At 39.8% G+C, this 13250-nt stretch overlaps 1 protein-coding gene across 5 annotated transcripts in view; it reads right to left on the reverse strand.

The window, feature by feature from the left end:
- NAALADL2 (N-acetylated alpha-linked acidic dipeptidase like 2) overlaps positions 1-13250 on the reverse strand; it is an 897010-nt gene that overhangs the window by 34971 nt on the left and 848789 nt on the right. For all 5 annotated transcript variants that reach the window (XM_087725225.1, XM_087725222.1, XM_087725221.1 and 2 more), the window contains exon 12: positions 7670-7763. In XM_087725225.1, coding sequence (XP_087581351.1) covers positions 7670-7763 — 94 coding nt within the window. The remainder of the gene's footprint in view (positions 1-7669; positions 7764-13250) is intronic.

Consider the following 13250-nt stretch of genomic DNA (forward strand, 5'->3'; position numbering starts at 1 on the left):
CTTTCTAAGCAGTTTGGAGAACCGGTTGTTGGAAGAAATCAAGTTTTTTTCCACTTTACAGGGCTAATCCTGTAAGGAAGGCAGGAAGGAAACATTCTAGTATTGTTTCTAGCCTCATCTTTATTGCCCTGCTTACACAAACTGCCTCTCGGTTAACCCTTATTCCATTGTAACAGCTAAGGCGAAGCGCCCATCAATGTGACGTTGAGTTGCCACACCCACCCAGTCACATGACCATTGAGCCCCGCCTATCCAGCTGGTCATTAGGGCAGAGAACCGGTTGTTGAATTATTTGAATCCCACCACTGAAGGCACATAATGAGAAGTTCATTTTGTTGGAAAGGTGGGATGAAGGAAAAGACTAGGCCAAAAGGCAGCAATGAGGATGTGGATTAAAGTAGTAATGGGTGCATTACGAGTTGAATTGAAGGGCCTGGTTTGTGGCAGTTAATTTGGTTGCTAAGAATTAGTATAGACCTGTTGGCACATAATCAGTCAATCTGGTTTAGCTAACATAGGGGGGGGGGACTTTTTACTTATGATATGGCGACCTCAGTTATATTCTGAAAAAACAAACCACCATCACTACACAGATGCTTAAGGGCAGAAAACGTATTTTACAAGTGTTAAAAAATCCATTGTTGCCCATTATAAGAGAAATGTTACCGCATTCATTCCAAATCTCTAGAATAAATATCAGCCAGTGTAGTAAAAAAAAAAAGCTGTCCAAAATCTAGTTACATGCAGCAATTGCAATGAAATATTTGCCATATAATTCAGAAATCAACACCATGTTTTTTCCTAGTACCTTTGATTATACTCATTTAACAATTGAATATAAACCAAATGAGATTATCAATCCTGACTTAGAAAGACACGGCCCAGGAACTGGAATTGTAGGGTAATGAAAATGGTTTTCTTTTTAGTGAAATATTGTTTGCATATCCCCTCGCGGTTTTTTTCCCCCCTCCCTTCAAAGTGTTGCTGAAAGTTGTTTAGTCTGATATTGGAAAGCATTTCTAAATGGCATGTTGTGCCAGTTTTAGCCCCTGTGATAAATTAATGGATAATTCAAACTTTCTCCTTTCAGTTGTAGCAAAACCAAGCCTTCTACACTCATGAGGTTATTAGAATTATTAAAACCATACATCTTACTTCCTGAAATAAAGATAACTTGTGTCTGATGATTTGAAAGGAAAACACCAGTAACTGGATGTTTCAAGGACCACCAGGGTTTGGGTGCAAATCTTTGGGTAAGAGACAGGACACAAGGGTGTCCTGACAACAGTCACTCGAGCCCTTGTGACCTCTAGGCTGGAATACTGCAACATGCTCTACATGGGGCTGCCCTTGAAGAGCATCCGGCGACTTCAGCTAGTCCAGAATGCAGCCGCGCAATTGATTGTGGGTGCCCCACGGTTCGCCCACATAACACCTATCCTCCGCGAGCTGCGCTGGCTACCTGTTGATCTCCGGGTGCGCTTCAAGGTGCTACTTACCACCCATAAAGCCCTCCATGGTAGTGGATCTGAGTACTTGAGAGACCGCCTCCTGCCAATTACCTCCTCACGACCCATTAGATCACACAGATTAGGCCTCCTCCGAGTTCCATCCGCCAATCAGTGTCGACTGGCAACTACGTGGAGGAGAGCCTTTTCAGTAGTAGCTCCGACCCTTTGGAACGATCTCCCCGTGGAGATTCATACCCTCACCACCATCCAGACCTTTCGCACAGCCCTCAAGATCTGGCTATCCCGTCAGGCCTGGGGATAAAGATTGTAATCCGTCCCCACCCGAATGATGAATGAATGTTGTGTTCTATTTTAATTTATGTATTGTTTATGTCTTATTGTTTTGTATTCCCCTCCCTATAAATTGTAAGCCGCCCTGAGTCCCCTCAGGGAAAAGGGCGGCCTATAAATAATAAACCTTAAACCTTAAACCTTAAAGGGTAAGAAATCAGAATAGATCTAAGATGTGATTTAGCTGAGATTAGTATTTGGTCAACCCTATGGGGTTGAATAAGCATGGTTGGACTTTGTAAGTAGATCCCTTCGACTACCGCAACATTTCAAAGATATAAACTAGACTAGATTTTATTTTATTTTATTTGTTTAAAACAGCTAGCAATAGCACTTAGACTTATATATCACTTCACAGTGCTTTACAGCCCTCTCTAAGCTAGAGAGATGGCAATGACAACTCTCTTCTATATTGTTGACAAGTATACCATTCATTTACTAACAAAAGATGAGATCAATAAATATATACAGATATCCCAAAAGATACTATACACTGAAGAAGAAGCAAGAGACATTCCTGCCAAGGGTTCTTTTCAGAGGTGGTATTCAGCAGGTTCTGACCAGTTCTCGAGAACCGGTAGCAGAAATTTTGAGTAGTTCGGAGAAGAGGTAAATGCCACCTCTGACTGCCCCTGGCCCCATCTATTCCCTGGCTCCTAAGTCCCAGTTAATTGGGAGGAAATGGGGATTTTGCAGTAACCTTCCCCTACCACATGCACCAAGCCACACCCACGAAGTATACCACAGAACTGGTAGTAATGTTTTTTTAAAATCCCACCACTGGTTCTTTTAAATATACCCAGGTTGCCCCCCTAACCCCACTGGATAAAATTGCTCTTTCACCCTAGACAGGATTTCTTTATTTTCCTACTACCAGGCAGGAGATATAGAATCATAGCCAGCCAAACAAATAGGCTGAAAAATAGCTTTTATCCATAGGCTGTCAGACTTTTAAATGCAACATAACACCACAACCAGGCTAATGTGATAGACTTGCATTGCTAGAGTAATATGCAACATGTATATACCAGTGTAATATAATAGTAAGTAGATGATAGATAGATAGATAGATAGATAGACAGACAGACAGATAGATGATAGATAGATATAGATAGATAGATAGATAGATAGATAGATAGATAGATAGATAGATAGATAGATAGATAGATGATAGGTGGGTGGGTGGGTGGGTAGGTATAGGTATAGGTATAGGTATAGGTATAGGTATAGGTATAGGTATAGATAGATAGATAGATAGATAGATAGATAGATAGATAGATAGATAGATAGATATAGATATAGATATAGATATAGATATAGATATAGATATAGATATAGATATAGATATAGATATAGATATAGATATAGATATAGATATAGATATAGATATAGATATAGATATAGATATAGATATAGATATAGATACAGATACAGATACAGATACAGATACAGATACAGATACAGATACAGATACAGATACAGATACAGATACAGATACAGATATATACATATTGGGTTTAGGAATTCTTTTTACTTATTGATTTATTGAGATGTATTCTGTGTTCTTGAGTGAGTGGCACCAAGGGAGGCTCATTCAATTGCATTGTACACATTGTTGTGCATTGACAATAAACATTTGATTTGATTTGATTTGGGTTAGTGGACTTCAAAACCCTAGAGAGCTAAGACAAGCATACCTGGTCTCTAGCAACATGCCCACAGGTACTCAAAGGCTGGGAATCACAGCTTACTGTGCCACTTTTCACCTACTCCACCACATTAAGTAAATTTGCCTTAGGCCAATTCAGACATTGTGAATTTCCCAAACGAACACAAAGCACCTTCTCTTTCACCCCCACGCTAACAGCACAAATCCAATACCAGCCACACATTGTTGAGCTGGTTAGTGACAGGTCATAAAGAGACAGGCCACCAGCAGCCTAGGTTGATGTCCCAGAATTCACAGTAGGAAGTAATGGTTCATGGATTTCTCCATCTCTTATTCCAGAATGTAAGAATTAGATTGGCTTGTTTACAAATATATGTATTCTCTAGAATCTCCACTAGTAGGCAACCTGTCTTTAATGCAAATGAAATGTACTTCTGGTGTTTCGGAGGGAAAGCAGGAAAAAGCCCAGGAAAAAGGAAAAACATTTCAATAGTGCAGAATATACTCTATACTGCTTTTGACCAAGCATCTTTATATGTATTTTACTTATAGATTTCATGGTATATGTGTACAAGTTCTAATTTTCAGCTAAAATATGAATTTTATTCAGCCAATTCTTTTTTTAAAGGAATTACATTGTTTTTCTCTCTGCTTATTACAAAATATATTTGCATTGTTAAATGTATAACAGCCTTTGTTGACTTGAGCTCACAATTTTCTTTACCTTTGATTGAAGGTTCATTAGGTCCAGTCACTTGATTTCAAGGAAAGGGAATTGTTTTTTGGGGGCCCCGCTAAGACCAATAAAATAAGATTTTTTTTGCTCTGCTGTTTCTGCAATTATGTTTAATGAAATCTCTTACAGGTCCTTATATTGCCCGTTCTCTCAGTTTTCTATGCAGAGAGACCCCTGTTTTGGATTAATTTCACAAAATTTAAATTGTAAAGTAGTACAGAAGAACATGGCTAGAGGTTTTTTGTTCATTATAGACTCTGAAACTTATATTCAAGCAATATGGAAATATGTTACTATCCAGGAGATCACCGAGATTGCCACCTCATTATCATGCTTTTTTTAAAAAGAAGTGAAAACTCAATGCTAGATCATACTTGACATGCACAATATTCATGAACATCTATTTTCCTGTACCTATCTGTTTATTATCTTTACCTTCTGCAATTTGCAATAAGCAATCAAAAATAAAGTGAGTTGTTGCCCCAAGCCATTATCTATGATAGAAACAAGATATGCATGTGGAATTAAAACCAAACTCAGATTAAGAATGATGCTTCCCACTGAAATAGTGTCCCTACATGGGGCTGCCCTTGAGGAGCATCCGGCGACTTCAGTTAGTGCAGAACGCGGCCGCGCGAGTGATCGCGGGTGCACCCCGATTCACCCGCATAACACCTATCCTCCGCGAGCTGCGCTGGCTACCTGTCGATCTCCGGATGCGCTTCAAGGTGCTATTACTCACCCATAAAGCCCTACATGGCAGTGGATCTGGATACTTGAGAGACCGCCTTCTGCCGATTACCTCCCTACGACCTATAAGATCTCATAGACTGGGCCTCCTCCGCATTCCATCGGCCAGCCAGTGTCGGCTGGCAACTACAAGGAGGAGGGCCTTCTCAGCAGTAGCCCCGACCCTTTGGAACGAGCTCCCCATGGAGATTCGTACCCTCTCCACCGTCCAAGCCTTCCGCATAGCCTTGAAGAACTGGCTCGCCCGTCAGGCCTGGGGATAAGGACCGTTACCCCGCCCGAATACTGAATGTATGGTGTTGATTTTATTATATGTTGTCGTCTTAATGTTGTATTCCCCCTCCCTTGGTTTTCTGTGAGCCGCCCTGAGTCCCCTCAGGGAAAAGGGCGGCCTACAAATGTTAATAAAACCTCTAAACCTCTAAAAACCTCTAAACCTCCCCAGTATAACCTATATAGAGAGAAGATAAAAAAGTTTATGGCAAGGACAATGCCCTATTATAATCAGGGACACACATTCCTTGAATAACAGCCATCAAGGCTGACATCAAACCAAAAAATTACAGAGCATTTCCTTAAGGTCAGTTAATGAAATGAGCTGTTATATAAAGCAAAAGAGAAGTTAAAACCCAATTTTGTGTAGTAGGCTAAGGTACTGGGCTAAAAACCAAGCCACTATGATTTCTACTTCTCCTTTAAGAATAACCTTGACTGGGTAAATTTAGGGACACTTACTAATTGTAGAATTTCACTTAACAACTGTGCTAAGAAAAGTCAAAAAATGGAGCAAAACTCACTTGACAAATGTCTCACTTAGTAACAGAAGCTTGCGGCTTAATTGTGGTCTTAGGTTGAGGAGTACCTGCACTGGTCTGATACAGGGGTGGGTTTTGGATTCTTTTACTGTCAATTTGTTCAGGGACACACTTTGGGCGTGGGCACACTTGAGGCGTGCTATGCGCACATGTGCAGTAATGAAAAATTGCTTCTGTGCATGTGCAGAAGCAAAAAACAAGATGGTGCCGCTGTAGGCACTTCCACTAGAACCAATTCAGGGGTGTGGTTAGCCAAGTTACTCCCTACTCAGCCGAACTGGTCCTAACTGGTAGAAACCCACCTCTAGTCTGATATGATTTGGTCCTTCCTAATACTAGCTGACCTTTGCTGATAGCAGAAGCTTAGCTTGGTCAGCCTACGTTGGAGGGCAGGAGGACCACATGGAACCCAGATCCAGATCTAGTCAAAACAACACGACAAAAGAAGGCAATGGGAAATGTCATCTGGAATGCTGCCGAGAAAACTGCATAAATTCAGCCACTAGCTGTCAAGGCTAACTCAGTGGCTAACTTGGTTACCTTTAACTCCATGGTAATAAAGTGTGAAACAGTAAGCCCAAGATTGTTACAATATCTGCATTGCAAACCTCTGAACAATCACTAGATGGCAGTGGCAAAATATTCTCATGACTTCCATCTAGTACAGGGGTATCAAACTCCATTTCATTGAGGGCCACATCAGGATTGTGTTTGATCTGGGGAGGTTTCTGAAGTAGGCGTGGCCAGGGTGGACATTACCAGGTTGACCACTTGTGTTGGGGGTGCCTGTGGTGGCCTGAGGACTCTGCCAGTGAAAACAGGCTCCCGAGCTCCATTTTTGGCTGCAACAGCCTCCTTCAACCCACTGCCAGTGAAAACGGAGCTCGGGAGGGCTCCCCACAGCCCTCCTGAGTTCCTTTTTCACTGACAGAGGTACCGCGGGCTGGTCCTTCATTGTTTTCAGGGTGGCCCCATGGGCCACATCTAAGCCCCCCCAAGCCAGATCCAGCCCACGGGATCTGGCTGGGGGGGATTTTGACACCCCTGATCTAGTAGCCAACTGTATTTTTGTCACAGAATTGGTAGCTCTCAGTGTGAAGTTTGGATTTATTTCCAAAGCTCCAGTCCTGAAAACACACATGCGCGCGCGCGCGCGCACACACACACACACACACACACACACACACACACATACAAAAAACCAGTTGTATTATCCTGAGTCTTGGGCCTCTGTTTGGTTTCCTTAAGGAGGAAAAGGTCTTCCCAATTTTATTGCCCCCTCATCTTAATACCCAGATGAAGGTCATTCATTTCTAACACAGAGCTTTCAAGAAGGGGGACGATAAATCAAGCCGGGCAAATTATTTGGCACTAAATTATCCTGCTTCCTAGTGGCTGTGAGAAGAGAGGTGAGCTGGACTGATCCGTTGCCAATATGACGTGCTGCAATAAATAAGCATTGATGGCCAGTTTTCAAACTGGGAAAATTACGCAGCCTTCAAGAACCATAGAGTTCAGTGCCTCGTTTACTTTTTCTTCCGATTTGCCAGCTTCCCTGTATAGAAGGGGAGGGGAAAACAAAAAAACAAACAAAAAAAAACCTGCCTGCAACCCTTAAAATGGTATTTATCATTCACTGAAATGTTTACAGTAATTATTGCTTAACTGTGTCTATATAAACCATTTATGTTTCTAATAAGTTTGCTGAAAATGATACTTAATTTACCACCAAGGCACAAGCTCTGACACACAGCTTAAAAATAAATAAATAAATATTGGGATTAATAAAATAGGCACGCATTGTTTGTTTACAACAGAGAGAAGCAGGAACTTGCCATCTCAAGCAGGGGGAAAGCAATACATTTGCTGAAATTCCTTAGACCACGGTAGAAATTACCTTGCAGGTTTTTCTGAACTTCCAATGCAATATCCAGGGCATTAAAAGGCAGAACTGGCTTGCTAGCAATTTGCAAAATTGCTTCTCCTGTCAACTGGAAAGAAAAAGAAAAGGAAAAAAAAAAGAATCAGACACTCAGGTGCATTCTAACATAATCCACTGGGTACTTTCCCCCTAAATAAGCGATGTTCCCATTAAGGCATCTGGACCGGCACATAAACGCTTCAGCTTTAATGATGGATGCCTCACCTGGAATACAGCAAGGTAGTTTTGAAGACCAGGTTAAATGGCCTGCACAGCTTCACTTTACAAATGAAGGGGACGGCTAAGGGTACAAAAGGACCATTGATTTCAATGGGAGAGGAACATAATATCCCTGCATAAATGCAGACACCCAAACAAGCAGTGCAGAGAATTTCTGGACCATTTAAACAGTATATGTTTGTATGAGAGTCCAAAAAAGATGATCAATAGTGCCGGAATTTTTTCCCAGTGTTGTCAATGCCGTTAAATACCTGTAGGTTACTTAACTTATAGCTTCAAGGTGCTACTTGTCACCTACAAAGCCCTTCATGGTATTGGATCTGGGTACTTGAGAGACCGCCTGCTGCCAATTACCTCCACTAGACCGATAAGATCACATAGATTAGGCCTCCTCCGAATTCCATCAGCCAGCCAGTGTAGACTGGCAACTACCCGGAGGAGAGCCTTCTCGGTGGCTGCTCCGACCCTCTGGAACAAACTCCCCGTGGAGATCCGGACCCTCACCACCCTCCAGACCTTCCGCACCGCCCTTAAAATCTGGCTATCCCGGCTGGCCTGGGGTTAAAGACTCTAACCCCTACTTGAATTGTATGACTGTTGAGTTCTTAAATGATGTAGTGCTTTTATGTTGTAAATTGTTTGTCCTTCCCCCCACCTTTGAACTGTGAGCCGCCCTGAGTCCCCCCAGGGAAAAGGGCGGCATACAAATAAAGTGAAACTAAAACTAAACTAAACTAAACTAAATATCATGTAAATTATTCTTCATTCCTTTAAAAAAAATGAATGTCCTTTGGGAGAAATATCAGACTCAAAGAGGTGGTTGCCTTCTTATGTCTTTTACTCTTTCCATAGCTAATCCAAGGTTATTGTGTGAGAATAATAATTAACTTCTCAGCGCTCCCTGCACATCAAAATGCATTTGAGAATTTCAAAATATACAACTATTGTTTGCATCATATTTTAAAGGATACCCATTCCTCTTTTCTTGTAGTTGTATGGTTTGCAATTCTTTTGAGACCTTGCTATATGTGTGCATGTTTCAACTGTCTTTGATTAACATTCTGTACAAGAACTAGGGGCACGATGGCTCAGTAGCTAAGACACTGAGCTTGTCGATCAGAAAGAGTGGCCGTTCAGCAGTTCGAATCCCTAGCTCTGCGTAACGGAATGTGCTCCCATTGCTTGTCCCAGCTTCTGCCAACCTAGCAGTTTGAAAACATGTAAAAATGCAAGTAGAAAAATAGGGACCACCTTTGGTGGGAAGATAACAGTGTTCTGTGCACCTTCGACATTTAGTCATGCCAGCCACTTGACCATGGATATGCCTTTGGACAATGCTGGTTCTTCGGCTTTGAAACGGAGATGAGCACCGCCCCTTAGAGTCAAGAACAGCTAGCACATATGTGCGAGGGGAACCTTTACCTTTACAAGACCTACTGTATGTCACACTGAGGCTCTTGGTCTTGTTCCAGTTACTGGAGACCAGTGATTCATTGTAAACTTACTTTGGAAACTCAACAAGTATTTGAATTCTTTCCAGTTGTTGACATTTATTGAGTGACTTTTTCCCCAACACAGCCTGGCATAGATAGCAAGATAAATGTGTCTAGAACTCTACTCTTTAAAGTTACCAATGGAGATTGTTACTTATTAGCAGGGCCATATGTCGAAAATCTGGGTTTGACACATTTGATATTGAGAGATTAGCATGTCTCCAAAAGATTGGAGGAATGGAAGGTAAAAGATGGTGTCATTTTGGTTTTTGAGAAGTAGAATGCATTGACTGTTCATTGGCAGGGACTCAAAATATGCAGCTTATGTGAAAAGGTTGAGAAGAGAAAATAAATGAACATGTCCTCTTGCAAATTCTGTTGACAATAGGTACACAGTGATATAAAATCAAGTATTTTTAATAACGTCACTCTATCTTTGGAACATATTTTCCTGATCCATATGCTAGTGGCTTCATGGAAATGGAGAGATAAGCTATCCCAAAAATGCTTTTTCAAAAGACAACTGAAGCTTTCTTTGTTCTTCTGTGAAGATGTTTTGTTTCTCAACCAAGAAGCTTCTTTAGAACTGAAGAAGCTTCTTGGATTAAAAGTGAAAATCTTCGCAGAAAAACAAAGAAAGCCCAGTTATCTTTTGAAAAAGCAGCTTTGAGACAAGCATGACCTGGATGACTGACAATCTTCACAGACGTTTAGGCATAAGCTAAAACATTTTTTTGGTTGGATATGTTTATCTTTAATATTTTACTTAGAGTTGATTTTGGAACATTAGTGTGTTCTACCAATTGACATAATGTTTAGTTAATGCTTCCAGAGGGTTATTTTTTTACCTTTTACTATTATTTATATATAACGGGAGGGAAAAAGATTAAAAGGAAAATAAAATGCATAATATAATGTTTTGTCCATAAGAAGTATAGAATTGTAACTATTTGCAGCCAGAATGATATACCTTTTTTCTTTTCCTTTAGTGTATTTTGTCGCTTTAAAAAATTAGAACGTTTTTTTCTTTTTTTTCCACAATGCATGTATTTTTTATCTTTGTGAGCTTTCCCCCCATTTCTCTGTCATTATTTTAAAATCCATAAAAGAATAAATTTTTAAAAAGAGAGGAAAGACAGGGAGTGAAGCGTAGAATTATTCTTCTTTTATCTGTAAGGTACTTTGAGGTTACATTAAATATATTTAATGCAATGTAATGTAGGGAAAAATAAACTAAATCTCATGAGACATTTCAAGTTCCTTTGTTTCACATAAACTGATAAAGAACTATCTTTGGAAGATTCACTTTTGCGAATAAGTCTGCTTTATCTGATTTTTAAAAAGGACTATTTTAAAAAAAAATAATCTGAACAGATGCATCTGAAACAATATGAGATTTAAAAGTTATCTGGAAAGAAGAGAATTTAAAAATAACTGAAAGAAGTCTTTAGACAAAAACACAGAGAATAAATGTAGGGCAATACCAGGAATGGGTTCCGGCAAGCACTACTGCCGGTTCACTCGTGTGCGCAATGTAATTTAAATTGTTCTGCGCATGCGCAGAACTGAAAGAAAAAGATGGTGCCGCCTAGGGTGTGTGGCAGGCCTGGGTTGCTGCCAGTTCCAGTCACCCAGGCCACCAAACCACTACCAGTTCTCCCAAACCGGGTCGAACTGGTAGGAACCAACCACTGGGAAGACACGCCCTTGGAGTACAGAAGCAAAGAACATTATAGAATCACGTAAGTGGAGGAATTTCTGAGAAGGGTTATAGTTTAGTTTAGTTTAGTTTATTGTTTATTTGTATGCTGCCCTTTTCTCTGGGGGGATCAGGGCGGCTCACAATCAAAATAACATGGAAGATTAGGGAAAACGCAGGATGAATTGTCATCTTCTGTGAAGGAAGAGGAGAAGAAAAGTTCTGCAAAACAAAGTTAATTCTCTCTAGAAGACAGCCTGAAATTAGATGTTGTAAAAGTAAGAAGTGTGGAAGTGAGAGAGACATCAGCTTAGACTTATATACAGCTTCATAGTGCTTTTACAGCCCTCTCTAAGCGGTTTACAGAGTGAGCCTATTGCCCCCAACAATCTGGGCCCACATTTTACCAACCTCGGAAGGATGGAAGGCTGAGTCACCCTTGAGCCTGGTGAGATTTGAACTGCCAAACTGCAGCTAGCAGTCAGCTGAAGTAGCCTGCAGTGCTGCACTCTAACCACTGTGCCACCTGTGTTAGAGTGCACATTGCATAATTGTGAATTGTATAATTTACAATGTTGTTGAAAAGTTAGTTAAAGGGTGTCCTGGGATGTAAGATTGCATGGGAAAAGACCCAAATACAACAAGACCAGCATATATGTGTGTGTGTGTGTGTGTGTGTGTGTGTGTGTACCCTCTACCCTCAAAACAACACTATAGGGCACTGCACACCAGAACAACTGGACACAAGGACAGTTTTTCCACGAATGCCATCACTCTGCTTAACAATGAATTCCCACAACACTGTCAAATAATTTACCAAGACTGTATTACTATTATTCTTCTCTTCCTTCCTAGTATCTATCTCTCCCCACTCATGATTATAACCATGCTGCTTGTATCTTTCAATTTGTATTGTTTTCATTTGTTTCCTAGTACAATTTGATAGCTTATTAGTAACCCAGATATAACTGTTGTATCTTTTTATTCTTGATGAATGTATGTTATTCTCCTTATGTACACTGCGAGCATATGCACCAAAGACAAATTCCTTGTGTGTCCACTTGGCCAATAAAGAATTCTATTCTATTCTATTCTATTCTATTCTATTCTATTCTATTCTATTCTATTCTATTCTATTCTATTCTATTCTATTCTATTCTATTCTATTCTATTTTTTTTCCTGCATGGGTGCATAGAGCTGAACATGCTGCAAATGGAGAATCTATTATCGTTCTTTCTTATTTATTTGAATGTAGTTATTCTCTGCTAAGTCACCATTCCATCTTCAGGATGTATTTTTCCTTTTCTTCAGTAAACATATGGATATATACACCCAGCCAAGTGAGTAGAAGACAGGAATAAAAGATTCACGGGACACCTGCCCCCTAATTAGATGTGGTTATATTGTAAAGGACAAACAAGGAAAATATATAACTAAATCAATAACAGGGGAAAAAATTGTGGAGAGACTTTTAGTTAGCATTGAAGAACATGCATTTCCAAAAATCTATTTATAACATTTCACAGTCCTTTGATTTCAATTGTTTTTTTTAAAAAACCAATATGATTATTATTAGTGTTATTTTGTTTTGAAAAAAAATACGATTATTATTAGCAGTTTTGATTTGCAAAGCTGCATCTATGGGTTTTAAAAAGACACTTTAAAAAAACATTGGCTCATACAGAATACATTTTGGGTCAGTAGAGGGCTCCCTGACAAAAGACAAGAATAGTTCAAAAGCTGTTCTTCTGTAGTAGATAACCTAAAACATAATAGTAATCCAGTAAAGAGAGATCTTTCTAAAAAATAAAATTGGGATTGATCATTTTAATATATGCTGGTATATAACAGCAGTTCTTCTCCAAATAGTAAAACCTTCCCTTTATTTTATTCATGATTGAGGAATTATTGATCAGGAAACAAAAATATTAATTGACAAACTTCTCTATGCATGAATTGTAAGAAGCCCCCAACAACAAGAAGAAACCTTAAAAAAATTAACTTGCTAGGTTGCTCCTAAAATCATAAGCCTATTTTTGATTCTTATCATGTAACAGCCTTCGGGAATTTATTTATGTATTTGTTTGTTGGTTGGTTTATTTATTTGATCACTCATGTACAAGA

The sequence above is a fragment of the Thamnophis sirtalis genome, unplaced genomic scaffold, assembly GCF_051295495.1.
Source record: "Thamnophis sirtalis isolate CommonGarterSnake01/CBP01778 unplaced genomic scaffold, rThaSir2_p1.2 scaffold_11, whole genome shotgun sequence".
Classification (NCBI taxonomy): Eukaryota; Metazoa; Chordata; class Lepidosauria; order Squamata; family Natricidae; genus Thamnophis; species Thamnophis sirtalis.